Source organism: Amblyomma mixtum, chromosome 5, assembly GCF_055824585.1.
Source record: "Amblyomma mixtum isolate Tamu chromosome 5, ASM5582458v1, whole genome shotgun sequence".
NCBI lineage: Eukaryota > Metazoa > Arthropoda > Arachnida > Ixodida > Ixodidae > Amblyomma > Amblyomma mixtum.
The window spans coordinates 16,865,426-16,893,010 of NC_143016.1; the positions used below are offsets into that span (position 1 = coordinate 16,865,426).

The 27,585-nt window shown below is 45.4% G+C and overlaps 4 protein-coding genes across 17 annotated transcripts in view; 2 read left to right on the top strand and 2 right to left on the bottom strand.

Annotated features, from left to right (window-relative positions):
• The window catches only part of Xpac (DNA repair protein complementing XP-A cells homolog Xpac), an 11,652-nt gene extending 4,705 nt beyond the window's left edge, over positions 1 to 6,947 (top strand). For all 5 annotated transcript variants that reach the window (XM_089543492.1, XM_089543491.1, XM_089543495.1 and 2 more), the window contains exons 4-6: positions 27 to 189; positions 5,080 to 5,197; positions 6,764 to 6,947. In XM_089543492.1, coding sequence (XP_089399618.1) covers positions 27 to 189; positions 5,080 to 5,197; positions 6,764 to 6,915 — 433 coding nt within the window. In that variant the 3' untranslated portion in view covers positions 6,916 to 6,947. The remainder of the gene's footprint in view (positions 1 to 26; positions 190 to 5,079; positions 5,198 to 6,763) is intronic.
• Positions 6,948 to 8,856: 1,909 nt separating this feature from the next.
• Positions 8,857 to 11,141, bottom strand: LOC149341391 (polyubiquitin-C-like). The gene is made up of 2 exons (XM_089543487.1): positions 10,984 to 11,141; positions 8,857 to 10,387 (listed from the first exon to the last, which is right to left on the bottom strand). The coding sequence occupies exon 2, from the start codon at positions 10,375 to 10,377 to the stop codon at positions 9,004 to 9,006; it is 1,374 nt and encodes a 457-aa protein (XP_089399613.1). The 5' UTR covers positions 10,378 to 10,387; positions 10,984 to 11,141; the 3' UTR covers positions 8,857 to 9,003.
• Positions 11,142 to 11,284: 143 nt separating this feature from the next.
• The window catches only part of LOC149341392 (major facilitator superfamily domain-containing protein 12-like), a 44,090-nt gene continuing 27,789 nt past the window's right edge, over positions 11,285 to 27,585 (top strand). The window contains exons 1-3 of one of the 9 annotated variants that reach the window (XM_089543484.1): positions 12,736 to 13,096; positions 13,893 to 14,051; positions 25,168 to 27,528. The gene's annotated coding sequence lies outside the window, so the exon portion shown is untranslated. Of the gene's footprint in view, positions 11,594 to 12,615; positions 12,638 to 12,723; positions 13,097 to 13,892; positions 14,052 to 24,758; positions 27,529 to 27,585 lie in introns of those variants that run through there. The other 8 variants (XM_089543483.1, XM_089543481.1, XM_089543482.1 and 5 more) reach the window with 8 other exon arrangements.
• LOC149341393 (uncharacterized) lies at positions 20,576 to 27,093 on the bottom strand. Of its 2 annotated transcripts, none has more exons than XM_089543489.1 (4): positions 26,124 to 27,093; positions 25,089 to 25,478; positions 24,153 to 24,599; positions 20,576 to 20,937 (listed from the first exon to the last, which is right to left on the bottom strand). In XM_089543489.1, exons 1-3 carry the CDS (start codon positions 26,358 to 26,360, stop codon positions 24,210 to 24,212), a joined length of 1,017 nt encoding a protein of 338 aa, XP_089399615.1. In that variant the 5' UTR covers positions 26,361 to 27,093; the 3' UTR covers positions 20,576 to 20,937; positions 24,153 to 24,209. The 2 variants fall into 2 exon arrangements, with proteins under 2 accessions (XP_089399615.1, XP_089399616.1); XM_089543490.1 differs by having other exon boundaries at positions 24,153 to 24,596; positions 26,124 to 27,092.

Below are 27,585 nucleotides of genomic sequence, written 5' to 3' on the forward strand. Positions count from 1 at the left end.
ACCTTTGCCCTCGCAACCTTGTGCAGGGACAAGGAAGACAAGCACAAGCTCATTACCCGAACAGACTGCAAGAATGAATACTTACTCAAGGACTGTGACCTTGACCTGAGGGAGCCACCGCTGCCATTCATACTGAAGCCCAATCCACACCATGCTCATGGCAACATGAAGCTTTACCTCAAGTGCCAGGTAACAGGGGCTATCTATACTGTTCATTCCAAACAAATGTGAGCTCCTATCATTATATTTCTGTCCTCTCACACATCAGAGACATGGCATTCTTGCTCATAAAATGTGCACAGGCTATAACTTTCGAGCAGTTCTACCAGAGGAGTGCGAAGGATCATAGTAAAACACTATGGAACCTTAAATGCAGAGACTAGTATTACAAGGCAGATTTTTCACATCCAATCACAAGTCATTAGTGTAAACATGCTTTTTGGTTCCATTAAGTAGTTAAATTTTGCACACAAAGCTGATATCTTGATTTCAGCATTGGGTAACTGACTGTGGTTTTGGCCGGTTGTTGACTAAAAGTGTACACATATGAAGCAGTGAAGGATGCTACTCTTTGGGGAACATATGTAGAGCAAAATGGTTTCCAGTTCTTGCACTGCTTAGTGTTGCTTATTGTCATCGTTCTTAATGCTTGGAGGGTTTGAGACTTGGCTTTCGAAAAAAAAAATTAATTTATATCAAGTGTTTTTGCTAGCTATTGTATAATGTGTCGCATTCTTAGACTCGGCCAAAAGTTTTTTTTACTCATTCTTATAGTATTTACCGACTGTCAGTCACTGGGCCATTTTAGGATTGTGTTGACATACTCACAAGCTTGGAAATACACCTCAACAAGTGTGCATATCTACAGACACAAGCAGTATTCTCAAGTTTTTCATAGAATGGGCACCATTCCATGATGCAGGTGCAAAACGCTGTGCTAATGCAAATTAGTGTGAATCAGTATGAATACCACATATAGCATGAACCAAGACAAAAACTAAATAGCAGCATAAGAAATAATAAGAGGAAAAAAAGTCTCTTTGCGAGGTTACTATGATTTAGGAACCACTCAACATGATATCGCTTTAGGCCTCAGAAATGGAGGCTCTAAAAAACACAAGATAGGGCAGCATTTAGGCTAAAAAAAGATGTGCTGAATAGGTGCTTTAAAAACAAAAATGAATTAAAATAATACTTTTCATTGTTCAGCAGCAAAATAAAATAGTATTTGTAACCCAGATTCCGTTGAAAGTCAACCTGTTCATACTGCTAAAACAAAGAAGCAGTGCACTTGCGGGCACATTAGTCGGGCATGGAGTGTGCAGTTTCTTGGATGCCCGCTGATATAAATGAGATTTTTAGGTTCTACAACTTGACACTTCTTTTGTTCTCCGCAACAGTAGCCTTGTGCACTGAAAAACTTCCTTGCATGTCACACTAAATCAGTGTTGCCAACTTGAAACAAGAAAGTTGATGGAGGTAGGGCTTCTCAGTCGACACAACCGTATTTTTTTTCCCGTAGCACATCTGATCTGCGAAACGATTGTAAATTCTGCCTCTCTTCTTCTTTTTTTTCTGGCTACCTCCTCTATGGATTCTCGTGCCAGTCTCCTGATTGCAATGCCTCCATACTTCACAGTTTGATACGCAAAGGTGCCTTTATGGCATGCTGCCTACATGCAGTGCAGTGCTCTGGCTTGCTGTTCTGAGTCTGCTGCTCACTCAGCACCTGTTGGTGTTGTAGTCACTTGTGTCGTACTTGTTTGTCCTCTTTACCACTTTCTTCAAAGCTTGGGAAAGGAGGGAAGACATGCTCAACCAAAATGTGCACGAAATGGCTGGATACTACATAGAACCAGCAAAAAGGCGGGTACAGTCTAGAATGACGTATTGGGCATTTTTAGGCAAATGCCTAAAGCTCCGGGTATTACTCGTGACATATGATATAGAATATGTATGAGGGTGGGGGCAGTTGAGTTGTTTTAAAGTTCTTGTTGGAACTGTTAAGCTGATATATGGCCCACTGTGGCTGTATGGCTGTGGCATTCCACTACTTAGATTTTGTTTACAGCGCAACAAGAACGGGAAAGACGAAAGAGTGACACAAACAAGCGCTGACTATCAACTAGTTCTTATTGAAGAACAGAAGGGGTATATATAGAAACACTTATCAAGCACACAGAAGTTTTCTGGAAGGCACGTGGGAGTTTAGATACCTCAATTCCCTCTCGGATAAGGCAATGGAAGGGCTGCTGATACGTAAAGTGCCTTTCTGGTGAATATCCAGCCTTCCAGAAAACTTCTGTGTGCTTGATAAGTGTTTCTATGTCTACCTCTTCTGTTCTTCAATAAAAACTAGTTGATAGTCAGCGCTTGTTTCTGTCACTCTTTCGTCTTTCCCGTTCTTGTTGCGCTGTGAACAAAATCATGAATGCTTACCAACCCACCCAAATTTCCGCCATGCTCCACTACTTAGGACAGGATTGTGGGTTTGATCCTGTCCATAGGTATTGGTGTAAATTTAATGTGAAAATTTTTGCACAGTGTGATTTCAGCGCATATTAGTGATTGAAATTAATCTGGAGCACCTCATTACGGCATGTGGCCTTGCCTTTTGGCATAAAAAAAGGCATGGATATTTTTCAAGACTGATTTCTTCCACTGCACACTCATTCCTTCCTCATAAGAATTGTTTTCAAGTATTTTCAATTATAAGGCTACAGAAAGTATGCTCATTGCTTGACGAGGTGCACGGGCAACTATCAAAGGTAGGAAATGTCAAAAAATGTTTTATTCGTTTCAATTTTTTTTTTTTTTTTAAGTATATATGCCAGTGGGTTGGATAGACTTTCAGAACCCGTTATGAGCAGCATCAGCATGGTGCATAAAAGGAGGTTTTTAAACAAACCTTTCTTGGCCTATGTCATCGGTGAATGTGTCTCTGGCTTGGTGATGCTGGCAGCTTGATGCAGCAAATTTGGCGTGTGTAGAGACTGCTGTGATCTTGAGAGGAAAAGCAGCAGAGCAATGGGTGAAGACGCGTGTGAGACATTTTTGGACCCACGTGACCAACTGCATTGTTGTGATCTGTTGAGATCTCGACTTGAAGTTGAACTTCAAAACAACTGTGCAGCAATTACTTAATATTGCGTGATATTTATGCCACATGTACTGCGATCATACCCAATGTTTACAGTGCCAAAAAAAAAGTGACCTAGTATAAATTTTGGCATCTCTGCTTCTGTATAGAGACACTGAGGGCAAATCAAAATTTGCCTCTATCGATAGCATTCCTGTGTTAATTGCATTCTAGTGAAAAAGACACTGCTTTCACTGAAAAGGCAGAAAAAAAAAATGAAATACAGGCATATCTGTCACTGACTGATTTCTCGAGTACCTGAATTGCTGTGCGTCAAAGCAGTTTTATTAGGTGTAAGTCCCAGAAGGTGGGCCGCACCACCATTCGCTTTTAAACAGTGATCACGGAGTTCTTTTCATTTTAGTTGTCAGGAGTTTGAATCAAGTGGCGGGAAAATTTTGTAAATCAATTATCTCAGCAATAAATGCATGTTTTGTTGCCAGACAAACATCAACAAGCCTAGAATGGGGCTCAGGCTCTATTTTTACTAAAAATATAAATTGGGTGGCGTTATCCTTGGTGCCCTTTTAGGAGAGGTATGTGCAGTGGACGTTACTCCCTCCTCAAGCTGCGGCTGTCGTGCTTTTCCTCTGTATGCCTACTGCTATGGTCCTCCCATTAGATAGTGCATCATCTGACAAGAGTATCAAAATTCTCTGAAAAAGAATGTCCATATGTGTACCAAGATGTGGGAGAGGATTATAGCTTGTTCCAAAAGCTGTGGCAGATGAAGAAGAAAACACTGGGATGGCAGTGGTGCATGCAGGGGCAGGATCATGGGCATCTCTGGGAGGTGATGATTGTGTGGAGGGAATTTGGGAAGCCCTACGTGCACTATGCATCTAAAGACATTTTTCCTTGAAAAAATCAGTGCCAGTGCAGCTTTTTTTATATCAAAAAATTTCTTGGAGAGTGCCCCTCTTATAAAATCGACACATGCCTGCAGGCTAGTTAGGGAAGAAGCGTGCCTGTCCTGTCACATCTGTCAATTTTTGTCGGCTGAGTGACTTGCCTTTGAGCATATGCATTTGTTGTGCAGGTAACAGCAGGCTTGTCAGCTCACAGGCATTGCAAGTGTTTAGATGTCTAACTCTTACTTATTCAGGCTGTCTTGTCCAGCTTTACCTCAGAAAAACATTCTCTCAGTCACTGTGGGAGAGATGTTTTTCTTGATGTAAACTAGTCACTGAGAGAGTTGTTCCATGCCGTAATCGAAAATTTCCTTAATTATACCCAAAGTTTTCTTTTTCAGGCCTTTTTTTCCTCCAGCAGCTTGAAAATTGTCAATTTGGAAGAAGTGAGACAATGTTGGTTCTTAAATTTTCCAGAAACCCCTACAAATTACTTTTTGGACGAATTTTACCCCTCAGGTTATTTGAAAAATGGAAAATTCCCCGTATAGAACAGCACTGTTGCGGGGGCCAGGCCTTTAGTCACAGTGGAAATAGTCAATTCCATTTGAAGTAAGCAAGGAAAAACTACAAAATGTTCAAAATATTTTCTGCCATGTTCCCAAATGTTGGATCAGAGTGTTCATTCATATGTCTTTCCTAGTCATAATCTCCTGCTCTCAATGCCTCACACAACTGGTTTTAAGAACTGGAGTGCTACCATCCACTCTTTACATTTCATTATAACCTTCACAAATTTGGGTGCTAAAAGGCATTTCTGCAATTATAAATACATATTTAAGTATTGGAGCAGTAGCTCCTGTTGAAGCTTATGTATCATATTATTGTTGTTGTTGGGCTTACAAAGGATGTGCCTAGTCCTTCCTCTTCGTCAGCATCTTCTTCCAAGCCATACCATTGCATTCTTTCTTCTTCTACATCATTAGCACATGGCTGTTTGAAAGAATAGTCATGTGCTGGTGTTTACTTTTTTAATTCTTCCAATGGATCAAGCTAGTGCTTTTTGTTATTTTCTTCTCACTTCTCAAGGTTGAGGAAAGGGCAATAGTAGTCTGGGGATCCCTGGAAGCGTTAGACGAGCAGCTTGAGAAGAGGGATGAAGAGCGATCGAAGAGGAAACGAAAGGCATTCAACAAACGCGTCAAAGGTGAGGAGCTTGCGCCAGTACTCTAGAAACCTTTTTATGCTTCCAGTTTGACGGTTTTGTTTGATTCCTCTGCTGTACAGTTTTTGTGGTGCGTCTAGAAGTCCTGTTCATAGACTGGTTGGCACCCATGTTTAGTTCACTTTCTGTGTTATGTCTTCAGTTTTGTGGAAGGTCTTTAAATTGACAGTGTCGCATCTTATGTTTCGTGTTCTTCTGTGTGTACTTTAGAAAAACTAATTTCCCACTTAACGAGTATGCAAGTCACCTTCGAAATGTAGAGCTTAGTGCCGGCATTCTTAATTTAGTAAAAAGTGCTAGACTGGTGCAGTGCTAGTCACTTTGTTGTGCTGCTGCTTCAGAGAGCTGTATAAATTGGCTTTAGTAACCTACCTAGGAGGATAGCATCATGCTCAGAATCAGAAATTGTAGCTAGTTTTTTTCAGCCTCACCTTTGAATAGTTTAATTGTATATTAAAAGAAATGTATGAAATTTTGGTTAAAAGTGAATGTTACATATTAGAGTCATGTTTCTCTGATGAGCATCAGTCAGCCCTTTTTTTTTTGCATGAAATGAATCTCAGCCATTGCTTATATAGGGTTCTTTAGTGCCACAGACACGTTATTTGCTAGCTTGTGAAATGTGACTGCTTACTTGTTCGCTGCCTTGGATCTCAGCTCAATTTCAGCATGCTTAGATGCAGTAGTCAACCATCTTTGTATGCAGTACGTACAAAACGGGTTTAATCCTCTCTGTACTCGCCTACGCCCCATCGAAAGTCTCCCTTTCACAGGCTTACTAGTTTACTTCACTTTGAAAGGTTTATTTACTATGAAATGCAGAGGGCAGCCTAAATCTCGAACTTTTAACTTGGGGAGGAGGAGATAGGAAGGAAGAGAGGTACAACGATTGACAATGATGGGCAGAAGGGAGGTAGATATATAAAGGTGCAAGCACATCACGAATGGTTTGAATCACTGCCACGAGTTGAGAACCGTACTATGCATGCAGCAATGAAGATGCCAGAACCTCTGAAGGCTGCATGGCAGTTGCATAAGCTGGAAAGGGTCAGATGATGTGGGTCAATCTGTGCTCATGCAAACTCAAGGAAATGTCGCAAAAAATTTGAAGCCAAGCAATAGGGATTGTAAACAAGGAAGGCAAAATTCTTGCATGGCAAGCTGTGCTTAGAGTCAGTAGCACTGGAAGCTGATTCCGGGTGACAGGATTTTTCTTTTTTTTCCTCAACAATGCATGACACTTTTGTGGAGGGTGATAGCGTTTATCAAGAATTGTACTAGTTGTGAATGCAGCTTGTCTGTACAACTGTCCCTCATGCTTCTTTCATATTGCATGTTTTGTCAGTTGCTGTTGTGTGCACAAGGGAGACGTCATCTGAGGGATTAGAGGAGTTCTCTGCTCTAGATGTTTTGCTTTACAGGACACCTAAACCACCTCTCTTGCCCTTTAAGGAGTCATCACTCCTCAATGCATTATTTTGTACTAAAGGCTGCAGTGCAAACCAGAAAATGACTGGAAGAGCCTTATCTATTTCCTTCCTGTTACAGAGCTACGAATGACTGTGAGGAGTAGCCTGTACCGGCCAATTGGACAAAACCACGCCCACAGCTACGGTCCGGAGTCTTATGATGAAGAGAGTGATGAATACTTCAAAATTTGCACCAGCTGTGGTCACCGAATGAGCTATGAGAAGATGTAATGTTATGCAATAAATATGATTTTAATTTTGCATATTGGTGTACAGTTGTCTGTGGCACTAATAAAATTGTACCTAGACCACTTGTGCATTTTCATGTTGAAGCAATAAGGCGATACAGTTCAGTTTTAATTCATACTTCTGATTTATTCTCCGATTAACCCTGTCCTTTGTCAGTTGCCGCCACTGTATCCCCGCAAACTTCTTAATCTCATCCGCCCACCTAACTTTCTGCCGTCCCCTGCTACGTTTGCTTTCTCTTGGAATCCACTCCGTTACCCTTAAGGACCAGCGGTTATCCTGCCTTCGCATTACATGCCCTGCCCAAGCCCATTTCTTCCTCTTGATTTCAAATAAACTGTAATTAACCCGCGTTTGTTCCCTCACCCACTCCGCCCTCTCAATGTTACACCTATCATTTTCCTTTCCATAGCTCGCTGCGTTGTTCTTAACTTAAGCTGAACCCTCTTTGTTAGCCTCCATGTTTCTGCCCCATAGGTGAGTACCGGTAGGATACAGCTGTTGTATACTTTTCTCTTCAGGGTCTTATGTCTTAATGTAAAAAAGTGTGGGTTGTTAATTTTCTCGCATCTCGCTTGCTTATTGGCACCACGCGATTCCACAAGTATGCTCTGTAAAGTGTATCAAGGTTACATATGACACCCCTCTCTATTGACAGACACATGGAGATCAATCAGGTTGCTGCAGAAGGATTTCAGGCAGTCGGGACTGCTGCACAGGCAGAGCAGCCCCCATTGTTGTACGGGCAGACACATTTTTTCAATGATTTATAAAACGCTTCCTGCAGCAGCTGCATACAATACAAACTACACCCTCTACTGCTCTCTGAGCGGGAAGCACTGCGCCTGTTTGGAACTCCCTAAAATTGTGGCCAATGATGTTTTGCATCTTGAAGTACAGGTGCTATCTCTTACCGCAATGTTTCGCATTCTGAAGGTCCAAATGTCCATAAAGTTTTGCAATTCGGAGCAGCATGTGCCCCAATTGATATTCCTTAGTCTCCTGGGGAATTCTTTGGTGCCCAATGGTCTCGTTTCCAAACTCCCCAAATCTGTTCGGTTGAATCCTTGCTTGGGCCACTAAATGTGCCAATACTTGAAATCGTTCCGGCGCAGTCCATAACCTCATTTGTGGACATCTTCGATGCTATTTATCCACACAATGCCAGATTAATGCCTTCCCCTTTATTAAATAGTATGTTGCAAGACTACTGGATCTTTCGCTTGCTTTATATTTGCAACCGATGCCTCGAAGAAAAGGCAGCTGTGATCGCATTCCCCCAGTCTGTTGACAGGTCTTTTTCTAGAAAGTCTTCCAGATTTCAACCGTTCATTTGGCCTATTTTCTAAGGGTGGTTCTTGCACTCTGTAAGCTTTTTCTTTTCTGCGGTAATCATAAGGAACTCTATCCTTACTTCCCTACCCACAACTGCCAAATCAGTTATTGTGCATTTTCAAGGTTCCGATTTCTTATGTGCAATCAATTAGATTTGTTTAGTACCTGGACATGGGGCCTTTATTTCGATGCATCAGTTGATGCTTTCAGCAAAGGCATCTTCTCAAGTGGTCCAATCGATGAACTCTGACACGGCAGCACAGTTTCTTATAGGAACTAGTCTGTTATTTGCATCAGTGCATACTTCCGATTTTCAACACCTTCCGTTCCCTTGGAGGAGCAAAGCTGGGCAAACTGGTAGGGCTGGTCACGGCCAGTACTCCGTGCAGGCATGAGGAATTTTTATACCATGCGAACTGAATGCAGCCATGCAAGGCTATGTCAGACTACCCTGGTGCCAACAACAGAAGGCTTGAGAATATGCTGGACCAGCGGTCACCATCTGCAAGCCATTTTAAGCTTAACTACTTGCCCCAAGCTCAAGGTGCACAACGCAGCGAGCATTAAAATGCAGACACAAACACACACTTAAAATGCTGGACGTGTGAATTTTATTATGGGCGCGCTGTGCAGAAAAAAAATTTCGCAGTCTGAACACAGCACGGTACCACCGAAGGAAAAAAAATTTCACTCGCCAATTTCAGCCAAGAGCGTCCAAGCATGGAAAAAAAAAAGTTACTGGCCACCACGGAGCCGCAGGACGAGATGAAGGGTCGACTCCTTCTGAATGTTATAGTCGGAGAGGGTACGACCGTCCTCCAACTGCTTGCCGGCGAAAATAAGACGCTGCTGGTCCGGCGGGATGCCCTCCTTGTCCTGAATTTTGGCCTTCACATTTTCGATGGTATCACTCGGCTCGACTTCCAGCGTTATGGTCTTGCCGGTGAGGGTTTTGACGAAGATTTGCATCCCACCACGCAGCCGCAGCACAAGATGAAGGGTCGACTCCTTCTGAATGTTGTAATCGGACAAGGTACGGCCATCCTCGAGCTGTTTGCCGGCGAAGATGAGTCGCTGCTGGTCCGGTGGGATGCCTTCCTTGTCCTGGATCTTCGCCTTGACATTTTCGATGGTGTCACTAGGCTCAACTTCAAGCGTGATCGTCTTGCCTGTGAGAGTTTTGACGAAGATCTGCATGCCACCGCGCAGCCGTAGGACAAGGTGGAGGGTCGACTCCTTTTGAATGTTGTAGTCTGAAAGCGTGCGGCCGTCCTCGAGCTGCTTGCCGGCAAAGATCAGACGCTGCTGATCGGGAGGAATGCCTTCCTTGTCCTGGATCTTGGCCTTCACGTTTTCGATCGTGTCGCTAGGCTCGACCTCGAGAGTGATGGTCTTGCCAGTGAGGGTCTTCACAAAGATTTGCATGCCACCGCGCAGCCGAAGAACAAGGTGAAGGGTCGACTCCTTTTGAATGTTGTAGTCGGAAAGCGTGCGGCCGTCCTCGAGCTGCTTGCCGGCGAAGATAAGACGCTGCTGATCAGGCGGGATGCCTTCCTTGTCCTGGATCTTGGCCTTGACGTTTTCGATCGTGTCACTGGGCTCAACTTCAAGCGTGATGGTCTTCCCCGTGAGGGTCTTCACAAAAATCTGCATGCCACCGCGCAGCCGAAGGACAAGGTGGAGGGTCGACTCCTTTTGAATGTTGTAGTCTGAAAGCGTGCGGCCGTCCTCGAGCTGCTTGCCGGCGAAGATGAGACGCTGCTGGTCAGGCGGGATGCCCTCCTTGTCCTGGATCTTGGCCTTGACATTTTCGATGGTGTCGCTCGGCTCGACCTCGAGAGTGATGGTCTTGCCAGTGAGGGTCTTCACAAAGATTTGCATTCCTCCACGCAGGCGCAGCACGAGGTGAAGGGTCGACTCCTTTTGAATGTTGTAGTCGGACAGCGTCCGGCCGTCCTCAAGCTGCTTTCCGGCGAAGATCAGACGCTGTTGGTCAGGCGGGATGCCTTCCTTGTCCTGAATCTTTGCCTTCACGTTCTCGATCGTGTCACTGGGCTCGACTTCGAGCGTGATGGTTTTGCCAGTCAGGGTCTTCACAAAAATCTGCATCTTGGCTGCTCTGTTGGGAAAACAAAGAACCCTGATAAGTGCCCCGACCAAAGGAAAGTGCGGCACACCCATGAAAAGATGGCGGCTAGGCCTAACATGTCGCACTCAAGCCGTTCCAACACACCACACTACCGGGCACAATATTACCGCAAAAGGCTAAGACGTAACGAAGTTAATCTTGGTAAAGGAAAGGGGATGCGATCTTCGTAAAGCAATCCTACTCAGCTAACAGACAGCGGGACTGAATCCTATCTTGAGGCACAAACGCAACATCGCAGTAGTAGGCTTACCAATTAGTCCCCTACAGTACGGCCCAACACAACGCTGACAGTGCGAAACGCTCTTGGTATGCACAAAGCTAGCACTATAGCAAAAAGAATACGAACTGAACTACCATGGAATTTCAAAGTAATTGAGCGAGGTTTCGTTGAGTTCGCCTACCGCCAGCCAGACCAACCCGAGACTGCTGCGTGCGGTACTTGAAGCCGTTAATTTCGAGCTGCCATAGCACGATCTGCGCGAGGCTGGTAACCGTTCCCCGCTTCAACTTCGTCGTCGGAGTCCACTCAGCGGTCCAACGCAAACAATGAATCGAACGAGGCTTACCTCTTTGGCAGAAGTTCACTATCACACAGCAACGGGTGCAGGCGCAATGCAATCTGCCGGCTCACTGAGGGCACAAAGGCTAAATAGGCCGAGGGAGGAATACGTCGCAGCTTGCAATTGGCTGAGCCAGGCCAGCAACACGGCTCCGTCGATATCCACCAATCAGAGAGCGCGACTGACGAAAGATTTCTGTGTGTAACGTCATCGTTTTCGAGAAACCTCCAGCAACTTCCGTGACGTCAGGTGTTGCTTTTAGCACCATCTCTCGCGAAGTAAACGAAATCGTTCGAACGAAACGACGGAAAGCAAAATTTTTGGGTAGGCACCCTAATTTTGGGTGTTGTTTTCTAGCGAATGCAAGCGACTGAGTACGGATATCGGTATTTAATCCGTTTATTGAAATGTATAAATGAGCTATTTTGTGATACAACAGTTTAAGAGTGCTGTTTCTGATTGACGCCGAGGCTGCCGAGTCTCCGATGTCCCCGAATTGCTGCATTGGTGCTGTTATTGCGTGTGAACAGTGAATTGTTATTTCCTTGGGCTTTCGACGCATTAGTAGGGCGTGGTGCACCAGGCCATCGATATGCACAGCGCCAGTGAAGACAAGGTGGGGTTTCCCTCCTGCGCATTGAGCTTGCAAATGCGAAAAAGCAGCCCACAAAACGGAGCTGGGGATTGCTTACATATGAAGTAAGCCGGCTGCAAGTGTCGATTTGTATGTCCTCAGTAAATTTGTTCCTGGTGTCCAACCAACGCAACTATTAAAAATGTGGGACAACGTCTTTTTTTCAGTTCTGTAACACGCATTCGGTGTCACAGCTAAGCCTTGCAGGGGTTCGAGGAACTACTGAGAACCCATCAGTACCCTTCGCATCCCGAATAAAATAATAATCAGCGGGTCCTGAGGTGGCCGAGGCTTCCCCCACCTGCCTGATCATACTCGATGTTTACTGCCGCAGCAGATCCGTTCGTCGTTGTTGGTGTCGTAGAGGTTTGGCATCAGTACCTGATTGCGCTGTCGTTCTTCGAAGCGCTGTGGCCGAAGCGTTTGCTATTTTGAAACACTGCGACGCGACCCTGTATCCGCCGAATGCTTGCAAAAGTTGGCACACACCAACGTGTGTCTGCGCAGCTGTAAAACGCGGAACGCGCAGAACATAGACTGTCTAGGAAGAAGTGCCTTCAGTCTGATATACAAACAGCTGCGCGGCTTGTCCAAACGCGGCGCTCTCTTTTTGGATATTTCTTTTTCTGACATCCTAATGATCGCGTTAAACTGCACAATAAAACGATCAGACGATCTAGAGCGCTTGCGTACTGAGCAAGTGAAAAACATGCACATAAGTGGTTGCTTCATAAGCGCACAATATATTTGCTGTGCTTTCGTGTACCTCACTTTAGTATGTGTTCCTTCATATATCAGTGTGATTTGTACTAAACACGCGCTGTTAATTGTATTTCTTGTTGCCACTCTGAGTAACTATTGTTTGCAGCAAAATGAAATGAACTGCGTGTATGCCACCGGAACAAGTGACTCACAATGCAAAACCCGCACTTCATCGTAGCACGAGTGTATGATTCATTCTCGCGTGACTTGTTTCACTGCAGTTGATCGTCGCGATGCCACAAGTCTGCGCGCGTTGAGAGCTGCGTAGGTACTACTCTCGCTATTGAAATTTGTTCAACACTGGATCACGAGAATCGAGACAGAAGTTTTGAAGCCCCTACAGCATTAGTGCTGAGAACATGCCTGGAAGTGTTCTCGAAACCGAAACCAGATGGAAAGCAGCGCTGGCGGTGCTTTGGGCGGCGCGAAACGTCGTTCACTGCAATTACGCATGCATTTTTCCGCCCCTTTCTTTGATATCGTCTGCTATGCCTTTGAATGAGTAAGTTCTTCAGGGCCGAAGGGGCCGCGAAGCACCCATATCGCCCGGTGATGTGCGTCGCAAGTATAGCAACCAGATGTACAGTGGCGATATCGGTGTTAGCTTGTCACTCAATGAAGGTAACGTCTCTGTGATGCCGCCTCATATTGACACCTTGAAGCCTAAAGCGCACTGGTTGCAGTACCTTGCTCGGCGTGGCACGGAGGCTGGCAAGCACACGTGTATGTCCTTGTGCGCACTTTTAACCATTTTGTTAACCGTGCTTGTTTGTTTTAACTTACACACGAACGTAGCCGCATGCATCTGTGTTTGTGCTGTTTGTGACACAAATCACCTTCCAGTGTGACGCAACGATGTAAACCAGCGATGTGCGGTGACGTGAATGTGAGCTGATTGCTTATTGTTCATAGTGTGCTTGCGGCTTCAGTGAAGGTGGCGAACTGACATTCAGTTCTGTGCCACTCGTTACCCTTGGTACCCCCTTGGTGTATTTTCTTAGCTTGTGTGTGCTGCTATGGTACGTGGATTCACTCGGTTTGAAATTTATAGCCGCATTTTTGATCGAAGCTGTAGACACAATGCCGTTTTTGCAGTCCATCCATCGTTTCCTGCGTTGACTGTAGTCTAGATAGAAAACAGGCAGGGCTCGCAGCATGACCGAAGGTCACTCTCGGGGTGATGCAAGTTGCTTTGCTGTCCCAAGCGCTGGCTGTCGCCTCCGCCTGCGCACACTCATCGTTTTATCGTTACTTCATTTGCAGCCGCGAGAAAATTCGCGTCTGCTGGCGTTATCGCGTGATGGCAAACTGATCTTCGTCTGTGGCCTGGATATCGCATAGTTTTGTTCGCTTACTGCGTGCCGATCCTTCAAGAAAGCATGTGCGCTGTCGTGTCACGCGCGCGAGTTCTGGCGAGTGCGGCTCGAGATAAGACATCTGTGCCCACCCACGTCTGCCGCGCTTTTGTCTTTCCACCGAGATACGATTTTCATCGGGAGCCTTGTCAATCTCGCCGCAGGATGCCTGTGTCCGAGATAATGTTTGGAGATTGGACGAGACGTCACCAGTCATCTGCTCACTAGAGCTCAACAGGTCACATGGGCCATTCATCGGAGCAGTGGCGGTGCCAATACTAACGCTGCCCACTTCTCGTTGCAAGCAGAGTCACGTGGTCTTGGTAAGTGCTTTCAATCCAAGTATAGCGCAGCCTGAATGCATGGGAGGTTTGCACTTTGTAGGAATGAGAAATGTGTGCCTGGTGCACTGTTTTATCAGTGAACCTTTAGAACTGCCTATTTAAATTAAGCGGTACAACCAGATTGAGGCCCTGCGTACTGATTTGATGATTGCGGACATATTATGGAGACACCAAAGACCATTGGCCTTTGAAAAGTAGAACTCAAGGCCTCCGTAATCTATTTCACAATTTGCTGGCAGTGGAGTGGAACCTACGAGTGTGACGCAGCAGCTTCTGCAAGTGTGCTGTTATCATGTGCAAGTGAGTGAACCTCGCAGCTCTGTAAGCTGTCACCTTGCGCTTGTGGCTTCCTACGCTCTTTACTGTGTACCAAGTTTAGTTTCTTTGGAGGAGAAATTCTAGAGGCCCGTGTACTGTGCGATGTCTGTGCACGTTAAAGAACCCCAGGTGGTCGAAATTTCCGGAGCCCTTCACTACGGCGTCTCTCATAGCCTGAGTCGCTTTGAGACGTTAAACCCCATAAACCAACCAACCAACCAGCATGAGGAAATTGCCGTCATTGATTCATTTTGATTCCCATCACTCTGGATGCACCTGATGTCATCTGTGGTGTAATTATTAGAACTATGATGGGGACGGTGTGGTTGCATCCTGTCCTGTTTGGCTGAACTTGGTTGTGCTGACTTAGCTGATGGTTTGGGCAGGTTAAGGCAGAATTCCCGTGCAAAATGTGATAAAGATGATGTGTCGTGTATTATATTACATCACATGAATAGTTCATGCAATGTTTTGTAAACATATCAATCCTGCATCTCGTACAAATGGTCAGCACCTTGTTCTACTAGATGCATTCATAATCAGAATTCAGTCAACCTATCACTCAATCTTTGTTATAGTTTGCACTTGCAAACTCCAGTGTCCCTTTAAGTGAGAACTGATGAGCAGCTTCACCATGGGAAGCAGTGATCACTGTGCGGAAGTGTGCACCAAATCTGCAGGCAGCTGGGGCCCTTTCTTCTTTTGGGTCAAATTCTCTAAATAAAGACCCAATTCCTAACCTTCACTGAATCAACAGCCCATACCTCACAACACTGTCTTCTTCTTACTTGTGCTTGAAGTATGGAGAGATCGGCTTGCAGCCTTTGCTGTATGGCTTATAGTTGCCTTTAATCTGCCCTCGAGAGAGATAAAATTTAAGAAATCTGTTTTGGGGATGCCTATATTAATAAACTAACAATCAAGTTGACTATGACAGCAAATGTGATGAACTACGCAAGAATTCTGTTGAAGTGAAGCCAGTAAAAGTAAAGATGGTCACCTTCACTTCAGACATTCAGCTTCAGTAAAAGTAAAGATATTTTGACAGTATAAATACATTCCCTGTAGGGCCTTTAAATTCTCACGTGGTTTTCCTAACCAATTTAACATGTCTACATGTTTTATGAATATAATTCTTGGTTAGGGAAGATGCTTACGTAATTGCAGTGTGCACCATCTGTAGTATATAGTCAAGCAGTTATAAGGTGCTTGAATTTCACTCCGTTAATGTGCAGTATCTGGACGAAAATATTTATGCCATTTTTGGTGCATGCTGTAGTGCAGAATTTTAGCAGCATGTCCTTACTTCCAGATATTGGTAAAAGTTCTTAAGCCATATGAACTTCCTGCTGTTTTGGTCATGTTGAGCGTTATGATCTTAATGAAGCAAGAAAAAGTTGTTCATCTGTCTTGAGAGCCCATATACAAACTGTTCCTGTGAAAGCGTTTCTCAAGCTGTCATGTTACTAATAAGTGTACTTAGTACCGTGCTAGTAGTTAACAAGCTATTGTCAAAGGTGTACAGACACAAAATTTCGAACTCTAACAGACAATCTGATTTGTTTCATGGGCGTAAGGAGATGCCTTCTAGGGAGTCACAGACATTGAATGGAGAATAATTTAATGATTTTGAATGCTGTCTGAGAAGCTGCTTGACACTTCCGCCAGCATCGAGTGGCTTCAGGGTGCACGTGCCCCAAATTTTGTGATGCCAGCGAACCCAATGGTTGTTCACAGGAACAGCCAGTCACTTGCCGGCAAAACTGATGTCATAACGAATATAGCAGTCCGGGTTGGCTGTTCGACTGTGATATCAAGGTGCACTTAAGCACTGGCGTAGATGACTGAAACTGCCAGTACGAAATAGTTTGTCATTAATTATTAATGCTGTGCTATCTTGTGTACAGGTCATTTTCATGATTTTTGGGCCTATGCACCCCTTTCAAGGCAAAATAATGGACACCCAAAAACTTTGTGTATACCTGCATGCATTGTACTGTCTTGATCCCACGTAACAGGGGAGGCAGAGGATGAGGAGAACCTGAGCTCTCTGCTGTCAGTTATCTTCAGCTTAAAGGAGGAGAAAGAAAGGTCCTTGCCTTCTATCATGCAGCTTTGTGTTTCTTGTACTGGGGCTAGCAGTGTTAAGATGCTTTGTATGTGCTGAACTGATAGTGCTGCTACGCTATATGGAGGCGCTGTGGTGCGAAGAAGTCTTGAAGCGTACATTGTTTGGACGAGCCAGATGGATGCCTCGTTCCTCAGGCTCATGATGATCGGGCACACATTCCAAGTAGACATACAGCTCGCAGTGCCGAACCATCCAGTTGTTGAGAATCTCGCATAGGTGTACAGAGTGTGTGGCTTTCTCAGAAGAACAGGCTGTCTGTGTGGATGGCAGGAGTGTGTCAGTGGTTTTTTGTACTATTTTCACGGCATAAACGTGATACAAGGTGCAGTGCATGGAATCAGAATATATTGTCATGAGTGTCACATTCAACGACTGTCATCAGCTGAACCCTGAAAATTCAGTCTGTTTTGAAAAGGATGCATTGATACATACACGCAGGGAATCGAACAGGTATGTTCAGCGACTTTCTAGGAGGGAACTGGTCATTTATTTTAGCTGGTGTTTATGGAAGGCCATGGGCCGCTTACACACTTACAATCTGTGACAGGTTCGTAGTGCACCTGATAGGTGCTGCTGTGGGAAATAAAAGTTTGCGCTGCTCCCAAGGGATGGCGCTAGTGCTGCACATAGTGTAGTCGGCGCACGGTGCACGTACACCATTTCATGGGCAAGGAGGTATCTTTGGTGGCTGCTAGGTTGCTACGCGAGAGAGGGTGTCACATTGTGGAAGCTGCTGGAAGAGATTAGTTCACAGCATTTGAATTGCAAAGTGCAGCCTACAAATGCATTTCCGCATTAAAATTGAGTGTTTGCACCATGGTGTGTAGCTCAAGGCATAAGCGTCCTCTCTGTGCTGAAGCCACAGACGCTGCATCCTTAGCTGGGCATTAAAAGTAGCAGTAAGGAAAGATGTAGCAATCTTACAGTGGGTGGACACTTGGGCCATACTGTGGGGGATGGGATTAAGGAAAGAATGACAGGTGCAGAGGTTAAAAAAAGATTTAGAACATTTGTGCTCTCTCTCGCTGAATTTTGCGACTTATGTAACAAAAGTAAATGTAAAATTTTGTTTGCTAGTTATTCAGTCTAATATTGTGAGACTTTGGTGCTTGCAGTTAGCTCGATCGATAAAGGACTGCAGGCGCGATTTGGTTGCGTTCAAAATTTTAGATGACTTTTTCCTTCGGGGGGAGTGTGTCTGTCATTCAGAGTGTCGGAAACGAAATTGCAATGACCAGTTCTTTCGGTACTGAACACAAGTGGACAAACTCGTGCCGGAGGACAGTCTGCATTTTAGTGAAAGTGCTCTCTTTTTGGTTTGAATGTTAGGTCAGACTGGATCAGGTAGAATTTCTTCACTTACCATGCTGTTTACTTTTTGCTCTGTTTTTGTTACTTTGGCTAAATCTGAGAGATAAAAGAGGAACTCTCTATGATGCTCGCAACAGACATATATATTTATGATTCTGAGTAGAGGGAACTTCCCTCAGCACAGATGAATTGATGCATTTTTACCAAGCAGAAACCTTGCTTGGCGGTTTGGCTTGACGTGAAACAACCTTGCTCCGTGCTTGAAACATAAGGCTGAACTACTGCTTTCAGTAGCGTGTAGACCATGCCTTTATTTATTTATTTGTTTATTGATACTGCGGTCATTTCCGTGACCTTAGCAGGACAGATACAAAAAATCAAGTACAAAAGACAAGGTACATAACTGGACATATATGTGATGTCACTCACTCAAATGCGACATGGCATGCGAAAGTCAGAGATAATGATATCAATCGATACATAGAAACAGATATGACTCGAATGAGGACAATGACCCTTGTGTAACAGTATTTTTAGCAAGATTATTCTATTAGACAATACTTCTAGGAAATAAAAGTATATTTGAAACAAATTTTTCTAGGAAGTAATATGTTATGGTCAGAGTGTTTTGTTGTCATACAGCTTGATGCAAAATGGTAGAATGAGTAATGTATGATTGTTATGGTGTCCATTTATAAGCTGAAAGAGAAATTTGAAATTTAGAAACCTTGCTTGGGTATTTCAACACAAATGTTTCTGAGATGTTTGTTGCTAACTTTCTATCAAATGTATCTGCCAAGCTTAAAACATTGAAAGTACGATGGAAATACACCTTATACTGGCATAAGCCATCAAGCAAGTTTTTCTGGTGAATCGTATGGGATGCCTTTATGTTTCTTTACACATCCTTGTTACCATCTGCTTAGCAGATGGTAGCTTTTAAAGTCAGCATCATCAGCGTGACTATGCCCACTGCAGGACAAAGGCCTCTCCAATGTCTCTGCAATTAACCTTATCCTGTGCCAGCTGTGGCCACCTTATCCCCGCAAACTTCTTAACGGCATCTGCCCACCTAACTTTCTGCCGCCCCCTGCTATGCTTGCCTTCTCTTGGAATCCACTCTGTTACCCTCCACCTGTTACTAATCCATCTTATTTTGTTGAGAAATCTTAGGTCTTTTTGCTACCAGTGTTTCTGTGCACAATTAGTATACATTCAGTAAATAGATGCAGCAGTGGTGTAGAGGTAGAGTATCTGCCTCGCTAGGCACATCTAGGCACATTTTGCAGTCTAAATATGTATGCGGTGGTGACTGATTAGACTTAATCTTGTATATTAGTGGGAGCAGTCTGTGGACATCTTTTCCAAATCATGTAGCTACAAAGATCGTATTTTTGCAGTAACCAAAGGGCGTTGTTTTTTTTTTAATGCACGTCAAGTAGAAATAGCCAGTCTGAGAGAACATTGGTGACTTTTTTGCCAATAAAGTAGCTGAGCACATCCTGAGCAAATTTAAAAGCTGCCTCAAATGCCCTTTTTTGTTCGGAGCCAAGTTCCGAACAATATGGTGCAAACTGGCACTGCACAGGCTAACACCAGCGGGCAGGCTTTTCAAGTAAACATCATGCTAAATGACATAGTAAGTCCTTCATTTGGGCTTGCGGATATATCGGCTAGTTAACTCCCCATGCGTGCGTCAGAAGCATCGTGTGTGTGTGCAAGATAAAAACCTTCTCTATCTGCACGTGACTTTTAACAATGCTATCGCACAGGGTTGTATCTTGAGCTTTTATCTGACGGAAACTGGCAGAAACTGAAATGGAGCGCCTAGTGACCAGTCAACAGCTGCGCACTTACTTGGTTGTTGTTGCCGAAAGGTACATATACCTCTGTGCAGTGTGATTTGGCGCAGTAATACATCTGTCATGAACCTGCCAGCCCTGTTCATGCATTAATTAATGCACCTTAAACTGCCATAGTGCAGGCCATCTGCATAGCTGGAACATGCCACATTGGCTCACAGAGCAACAATACTGATCACTTCGGACAGCTTTTAGTGACTTTATTTTATGGACACTCACATATTGTATTGGCCTCACCAACAATGCAATCACATAAATTAGCGCTTCCTTAGGCATCAGCCGAAATTTGCTAAAACGTGCATGGGGTAGGAGGTGCAGAGGACTAGTCTTGATTAGAGGCTCACAGTAAGGCATTGTCTTAACATCTGTCCCATTGGCATAGTCATACAATGGTTGCCAAAGTGTGGCCTGCTTCATTCTTGTAATTGTGGACTTTTGGATCTGCATGCACCTTGCATTTGCAGTGAACAGAATAAGCATAGCAAACATTTTCAATAGCGACCTTGTAACACCCTAAAGGAATAATTTGTCACTAGCTTCCTCTAGGAAGTCATGCAGTAGTCATTGTGGCTTAATTAATCAGTAAAGCTGTTATGCAGAGCCCCCTGATAAAGCCTTACATTGCACCAGTATTCAAGTTGCCCTTTTTCTTCCCACACTCCCTCCCCCGTGCTTCTGAACTCATTGCTGCAAATAATACGGCTCTCAAAACACACACGAGAGGCAGTGGGGAGGAGTTCTCGTAGTCTAGGTTGCCAAAAATACCAAGGCACATTGCTTTTGCTGTGTTTGGCAAGTTATGCAGCATAGTGTGAACACGTGGCAGTGTATTGACATTTATTAAAAGGTCTTCAGATTGCCTGCTCAGGAAACCGTCACAGTTAGGCTTTATATGAGTAGCTTTATTCACACATTATTCAGCACTGACAGCAGGATGGCGGATTTCGACAGCCAGGGCCAAGCACGCACGCAGAAGTGAAGTCCGTGGTGTGCAACAGCGTCCATTGCGTGCTAAGCGAATGTGAGAATATGCGCAGGTGAGAGTCGCACCACAGCCGCTTGCAAATAAACGCTAATCGGTGATGACCCTGGGCTGTTCCTCCTCTTGTCTCTTGCTTTTCTTTTTGCTTTCTTTTTTAGTCTTTAAAGATAAAAAACAATGTTTTGGGCTGTGGTAGATTAGACTACCACTGCCTTGGGACTTTCCTTTTTTTCTTTTTTTTTCTTTGATGGCAGCAGGCACCTGTGTAAAAAGAACACACCGCATTTGTTCATGGTACTGACATAGAAGCTGTGAAACAGCTAAGGCCTGTGAAATGCAATGTAGAAATTGCACTGAAAGGGCCATTCAATAAATTCATTTTGTTCCAATTGGGGACATAGTGCTCCACAGGAAGGCGTCAGTTTGTGCAGCTCGCTGCGTACAAAAGCCAGCTAGTTCCAACGAGCATATCTTGGTGACAAATTATCAGGGCTTTAGATTACAAAGGGGAAGTTCGAGCAACTATCTAGATAGGAAAGCACAGTTTCACGTTTTGATTGATTGACACGTTTTGCCTGAAGCTAGACATATGCAATGAACAAGTGGACACTCTGCCTAATATGAAATGCTTGCTCAACAATGCAGTTGCAATGCTTATCAGTGTTCAACTGATAAGCATCAGGCCCTGCCATAATTTACTCCCCTGATGGTGAAATTAGCAGATTTGCTGGGAATTAGCTTATGTTTGTTCAGAAAATATGAGCAGGTAACTTCAGAAAGTCACGCCATTTATGGGAATTCCCCACACAAGCTGAGGAGGCACTGTGAATGAAGTATTGTGTTCTATCATGCCTTACGTTAATCTGAGATGCAACTTGCTACTTTTCGGTGACTACACCAAAGGAAGGCGAGCGGCGCGATATTTGCCAGGCCACAGATGAATGTGCCAAGCACTTCGTTGTTTGCACCCTAATGATGAGGACATTTCATACGACAGTGCAGCTCACATTGGCCTAATCGCAGGTATGCGAAGCTCGCACTACTACATTTTGGGTTTTGTATGCTTATTTTTATGAAGAGCAGTGACACAAAACCCAACATTTCATGCCCCCCCCTACCTTCTGGCACTGTCCCTGCTACTCCTATGACTGTAGTAGTGAATATGATACATGCTTATCGTTACAGCAGCAACAAAATATACATGGTTCTGGTTCAGCGTTGAAAGTAGGACTGTGCTGCAGCTATGTTCTGTATTTCTGGCTGCGCTGGCTGTACTGCTAAGTACTATATAAACACTACCTGTACTGATCGAACTTGCGTTTTCAAAGTGTGCTGTGTCTAGCAGTGATTCCTCTATTTCCGGTGAATTTAACATCCTTCAAGTCATAAATAAGGTGGTTTCTTATGTCTGTTAGCAAACACAGTAAAATATTCTGCACAACAAGGTGCTCAGTAGCATGCCCACCGTCATTTTCATCCACACAGAATTTGCACCAGTAAAAGTTCTTTTTCTGAATTTCTGGAGTCAAATTATCTTCAAAACGAAGTGATTCGATGACTTGCACGTGCCTCTAAAAATTTAACAGCTGGTGTTTCACAGTGGAAAAGTGAAGAATTGTTTTGGATGAAAATTGAAAGCAGTACCTGAAAACATTAAACCCAGGAAGTGTAAAAATACAACACACTGTTGTTCAGTGTGTGTTATTGCAAACCAGAAAGTTAGTTCCCAGGTGACACTGCATCGCAGTTACAAATATGGAATATGTGGATGTTTTTATACCTGATTATTGCATCAAGGCATGTGAGTAATTATTACACCTATGGGAACAGCATTGCAGAATAATGAACGAACACAAACTTTGAAGGAGCAGTTCTACACACCAAGTGTAGATATTGCAGCTGTAGTCCATTCCGCCGAATACTGTCCCAAAAAAACCTAAAAGCTCCATATTCCTTGTCCTCATACGATAGCATTTGTTTTTACCAGCCACTTTTTGCATCAGTGAATCAATGATACCCAAAAGAAGCAACATGAAGCACGTGATACACGTGCATAAGCATAAGTTGTTGTGCACAGGGGTGGTATTCTCCCGGTGTCGCCTTTTGCGACATGTCGCAGTCGCACTTCGCTGATTGGCTCGAGCCGCGGTGACGGCGGCGTGACAACACGGATCCGCCTTCCTGCTACGTCGTCGTGACGTCGCCCCAATTTACTACGCTTAGTCGAACAACGGAATGCGCTGAAGCGATTCGTGCGGGCGACGGGCTACCGTTAGCGTACGAACGCAATCGGCAGTTGCGGCTTTTGCGCCCTTGGCGTGAAAACATGGCGACGTCCTTTCAAGCGAGAGCCGCCCGCTTCAGCCAATTCAGCAGTCCTTGCGATTCCGGTCGGCATGTTTACCGGCGACTACTGGTGTTGTTACTTTTCGCTATGACTTACCTTGCATCGACGATAAAGTTTAAGCTGCAATTCAGCCTAGTTTTTTAGATACGCTCTCGATTCTGGAGCGCGCAAGCCTAATGGCACCTCCAGCTACACTGCTACCGTCTGCAACTGCCCGAAACGCAGCCGAAACCTAGCACAACCGTCCGGAACGAAAAAAAAATAGATTTGGAGCTTTTTCGCGGTGTTTTATAGACTTAAATGAAGTAAAGCGAGTTTATATTAAATTTGCAAATGTTTTTTTGAACATTAGACGTCATGTGATGGCAAATATTCTTGCTATAAAAGATACGAAACTACTGCTGCTAGTGGATCAGCAGTGGTAAATTGTCGCTTCTCGGAGTGAATGAATGCACCGCAGACGAAAGTGCCGGCGGCTTTTTCCGTTTCTTCGAGCATCTGTAAGCACTTTTTTAGGCCCCGCCCATATGCGACATGTCGCAAAAGGCGACACCGGCAGAATACCACCCCAGGTGATCATGAAGGCAGAGATTGTTAAAAATTTGCAAGGCGGCAATGTTTTCACTCCTCCATAAAGGGTGGAAACGCTATTCCTTGTGCGTTTTTGCTTTTAAAATGATACTTATGCCATTAGTAATCATGGATCACCTTTTGTAATTAAACTTTTTTTTCAGTCTTGGTTTCATTTTGCCAAATAACTGCTGCCATGTCACAAGTGAGTATGAGATTGTGTGAGGCATACGAGAGCTGCAATATAACCACTGCTTTTTCATTTAAATTCAATGCAGCTTTTACACAAAGCTACTCCAGAAGTCAAAATGGCAACAGGTGAACAAAGAGCTATTGTATTGCAGTTTTGTATACCTTACATGATCTCCTGTTCACTTGCGATGTTGCAGCCGCCGTTCGGTTGCTGAAACCATAACTGTATAGAAGAATTCAAGTTATAATTTATTTACTGAGCGTAGCTGAATTTCACATTGTGAACCACGTTTACTATTGTCTTAAGCATAATTGCATAGCGGAACACTCTAAGAAAAATTCGGTGTCTCCTGCCCTCTGTGCTCACCTGATGATGGGGATGAGGAACGTGAGCAAGATGATGGTCTAAGAGGGTCAGGCTGCATCATCGCACGGCTGAGGGGGGCCACTCCTGGACGAGGCGTGACACTTCCTCCCGGATCTCGCTGATGCGGAGCCCAGTGAGACCACCGTTCTGTGAGCGCAGCGTCTCCAGGCAAGCCACCAGCCGCTCCTCGGACACGTCAGGCATGCGCTTGTGCAGTGTGCGTGCCAGGCGTAGGTAGCCAGACTTGCGCACCGTACCGAAGCAGCCGGTGGCGGTTGCAGGGCCACCTCCAGCATTGCCGCTGCCACAGAGAGTGCTGGCAGGGGACAGGTTGCTGGTACAGCGCAGGTACTCAAAGTCGGCCACACTGTCCGAACGTGAGACGGGGGACGAGAGGCGCAGCCGCACCAGGTCCAGGATGCGGTCAAAGCCATAGTCAGGCTCCTGCTAGCAGCGGTCAAGTGCAATTATAAAAAAAATTGGAAGATGAACACATGGCATATAATGGGAAGCCTACATGAATGGTGGTAATAATGACAACCTGCCGGCCTCGGGGGAAAAAAGTTTATTTTTCAGGTGTGTTACCCTCACTGTGCTGAAGTTTTCTCTGCACAAGGCCAGCTTGCCAGGGAGCAATGCACTTCAAAGCCACGACAGTGTTAGCACCAATGCCTGTAGCACAGTTATGTCTTCTTTTAATTAATTTCAGTATTATGCCATTGACTTCTGCAGCTGATCTGAAGTGGAACAAGGAGAAGCACTTGGCGCAGTGCATGAAGACACTGTCTTGACAGTGCTGCTGTGCTTTTACTGACTAGCTCCAAACAGACTACTTTCACCAAGTTGTGCTGAGGTACAACATGGCATGGAGCAGTATAAGGCAATGTGCAAGGATAGCCATTAGCAAAGCAAAGACAAAGCAAAGCAAAGACATACCCATATGTGCTGAAGGCCCACAGAGGCTGGCAGTTCTTCAATTTCTATCCTCTTGTGGCGACTTGCCCTCTCAATGCAGTGCGTGAAAACACAGTCCGCACGGTCCCGCTGCGTTGCCAGAAGTTCAGCCCATCGCCTCCAGGGGTCGGTGAGTTCGCTCAGCAGCTGAACATTGCCATTCGTCTCTCCAAATACCTCGAAGTACAGCTTTGACACTGCAGCGTTGCGCCTCTCAGCAAGTTCAATGGCACCGGAAAGGTTTTCAAGCACTGTGGTGCGACAGAAGTGCAGCAGCTTCACCGCCTCGTCGTAATTGTGTGCGCATACTTCCAGCTCACGGGACGAGTCTTCGAGCTCAGAACGGTTTTGCTTGTCAAGATCTACGTACATCTGGAAAGAAACAAGAACACACTGCCTAAGTACACCTCCAATGAACTGGAGTGGCATTGAAATGCTGGCTTGGCTTGCATATGCAGGGCTAAAAGCAAGGGGAGAGCAGTGCTTCGAAAACTGCTGCATTCAATTCATGCCAAGCATTTAAGCGGGAAGAGTGCTCCTGTGGTCCAAAGCATAATAGTCCCATCCATCAAAAACGTGCATGTGCTGAAAGGAATGAAGCGTTTACATTTCCGAGACGGTTATCTGCCTTGTAAGAGAAGGCATCACTGGTGTCATGAAAAGCGTGCATAAGCAGTAAAATTGCGAAATAAAGTGATGCAATAGGGCATGCTTTTGCGGGAGGTGGCTGACCCGCGCTCGCGCTGCCTAGTGCATCTCCCCCTTGCGGTGGTTCTGCGCCGTTCAGCTGGTTGCTCATGCGCGTGTGCGAAGACCCACGTAGACGATAGAGGAGCAGCGCCAGCCTTGATGCTTATATACTGTGGTGGCCAACCTTTACATCGGAGAACGCGGCCTCGATGGCCCCGGCGTCTGGCTTTCGTCGTCAGCCAGACTTGCGCGACGCTGACCTGTGGAAGCGCTATGGAGTTGCGGGGCAGCGCTTTCGTGCTGCGCACTGGTCAACGCGGGCCTCACCTGCGCCTGGCCCTCGCGCGTCGCCGACGTGTCTTCGAGCAGCCTGGCCTCGCTCTTGCTCGCCCGTGCCTTGAAGTCTGCCAGCTGCCGCTTGAGCTTGCGCTTCTGGTTCTCGAGGCTGTTGAGCTTGCGCTCCAGCTGCTCGACCACGCTGAGCTCGGCCACCGGAACGGCCCGCCGCAGCACCATGCCGACCAGGAGCGACAGCAGGAACAGGACAATCTCGTAGCTGGCCATTACGCAATCTCGCCAAAGGGGGGTTTGGGGTACAGTACTGGCGCGGTCTGTATTACTACTACGTACTATCGGGGTAAACGAGCACGACGTTATCGGGCGACGGCGTTAGTGCCGGCGACCCGTCCAGGTACACGCGCTTCGAACGTCGACGAGGCGCTTCTTCATTCGCCTAGCAGGGTAGAGCTCGACACGCTGGCGTCCGAACGTCGCGCGGGTCAGATTGGAACCGGAGCTCGAGCCACGCGCTGTTGGCCCACGATATTTTTTCTTTTTCTTCGCGGTCGTCTACGCTTCGCCGCGTGCGGAACACCGGCCTGACGGTTGCCCTCCCCTCGCTGCCAACGCCAGGTGATTCTGACGTTCTGACGGCCCAACAACGCACGCACGCACGCACAAAAAAAAAAAAAAATTCGCCACGATTGACATGCAGAGGATCTTGCGCGTGCCAACAATTTTGATGCTGCATAAGCTTGGGATCTATTGAAATAAGGCCATATTGAGCAGTTTTTAGAGCGATTAGGTTTTTCAGGAAGCACTTGTGCCTCCAAAGGTAGTTTGGGCCTGCACTTGATGGAACTACTTTGCTAGTTTTAGTGCAGTTATATATGGCTTGCGGATGGGAAGTACTTTTCCACGCAGTTTTAATATAAACTTTCAAAATTCATTCTCGCTTGCAAAACTTTGATCGCATACGTTGATTTGCGACTGTCGTGTCGTGCGAGCTTGCTTTCTAAAAATCGAAACGTCGTCGTGTTATACTGTCGAATGTCGTCTGCTTTTCACATACGTGCCGCGTCTGCTCTCCCGAACAGCTAAACCTCATCTCCAATGCGGATGAATGTGTTCGCACCAGCTGTTCGCAATCTGTTTGTGGAGCGTTCGAGCCACGCAAATGCAGACCGTTTCAGTCTATGAGCGCTTCAAAAAGAATACGTCCAGATGTGTCCCCTTTAGGTATTCCGCTAGGGCGCCCAGATGTTCGCGCATAATCGTCACGCGCCTAGCTGCCAAACGCGGGCGCGTCGTACGTTTCCGACCATCAGGCGCTTCCGTAACTGTTGAATTTGTGGCAGGATGTCTGCGTGCTGCATTAGAGTTTCAAAAGTCATGCAAGTTTGCAAGTACCACGGACTTTGTGCTGTTTGTTAACAGTACTCGATCATTCGAGGTACGGGCCGCCTCTCGAACATCGCGCGTGAATTCGAGCGTCGCGCTTCAGGCCCGA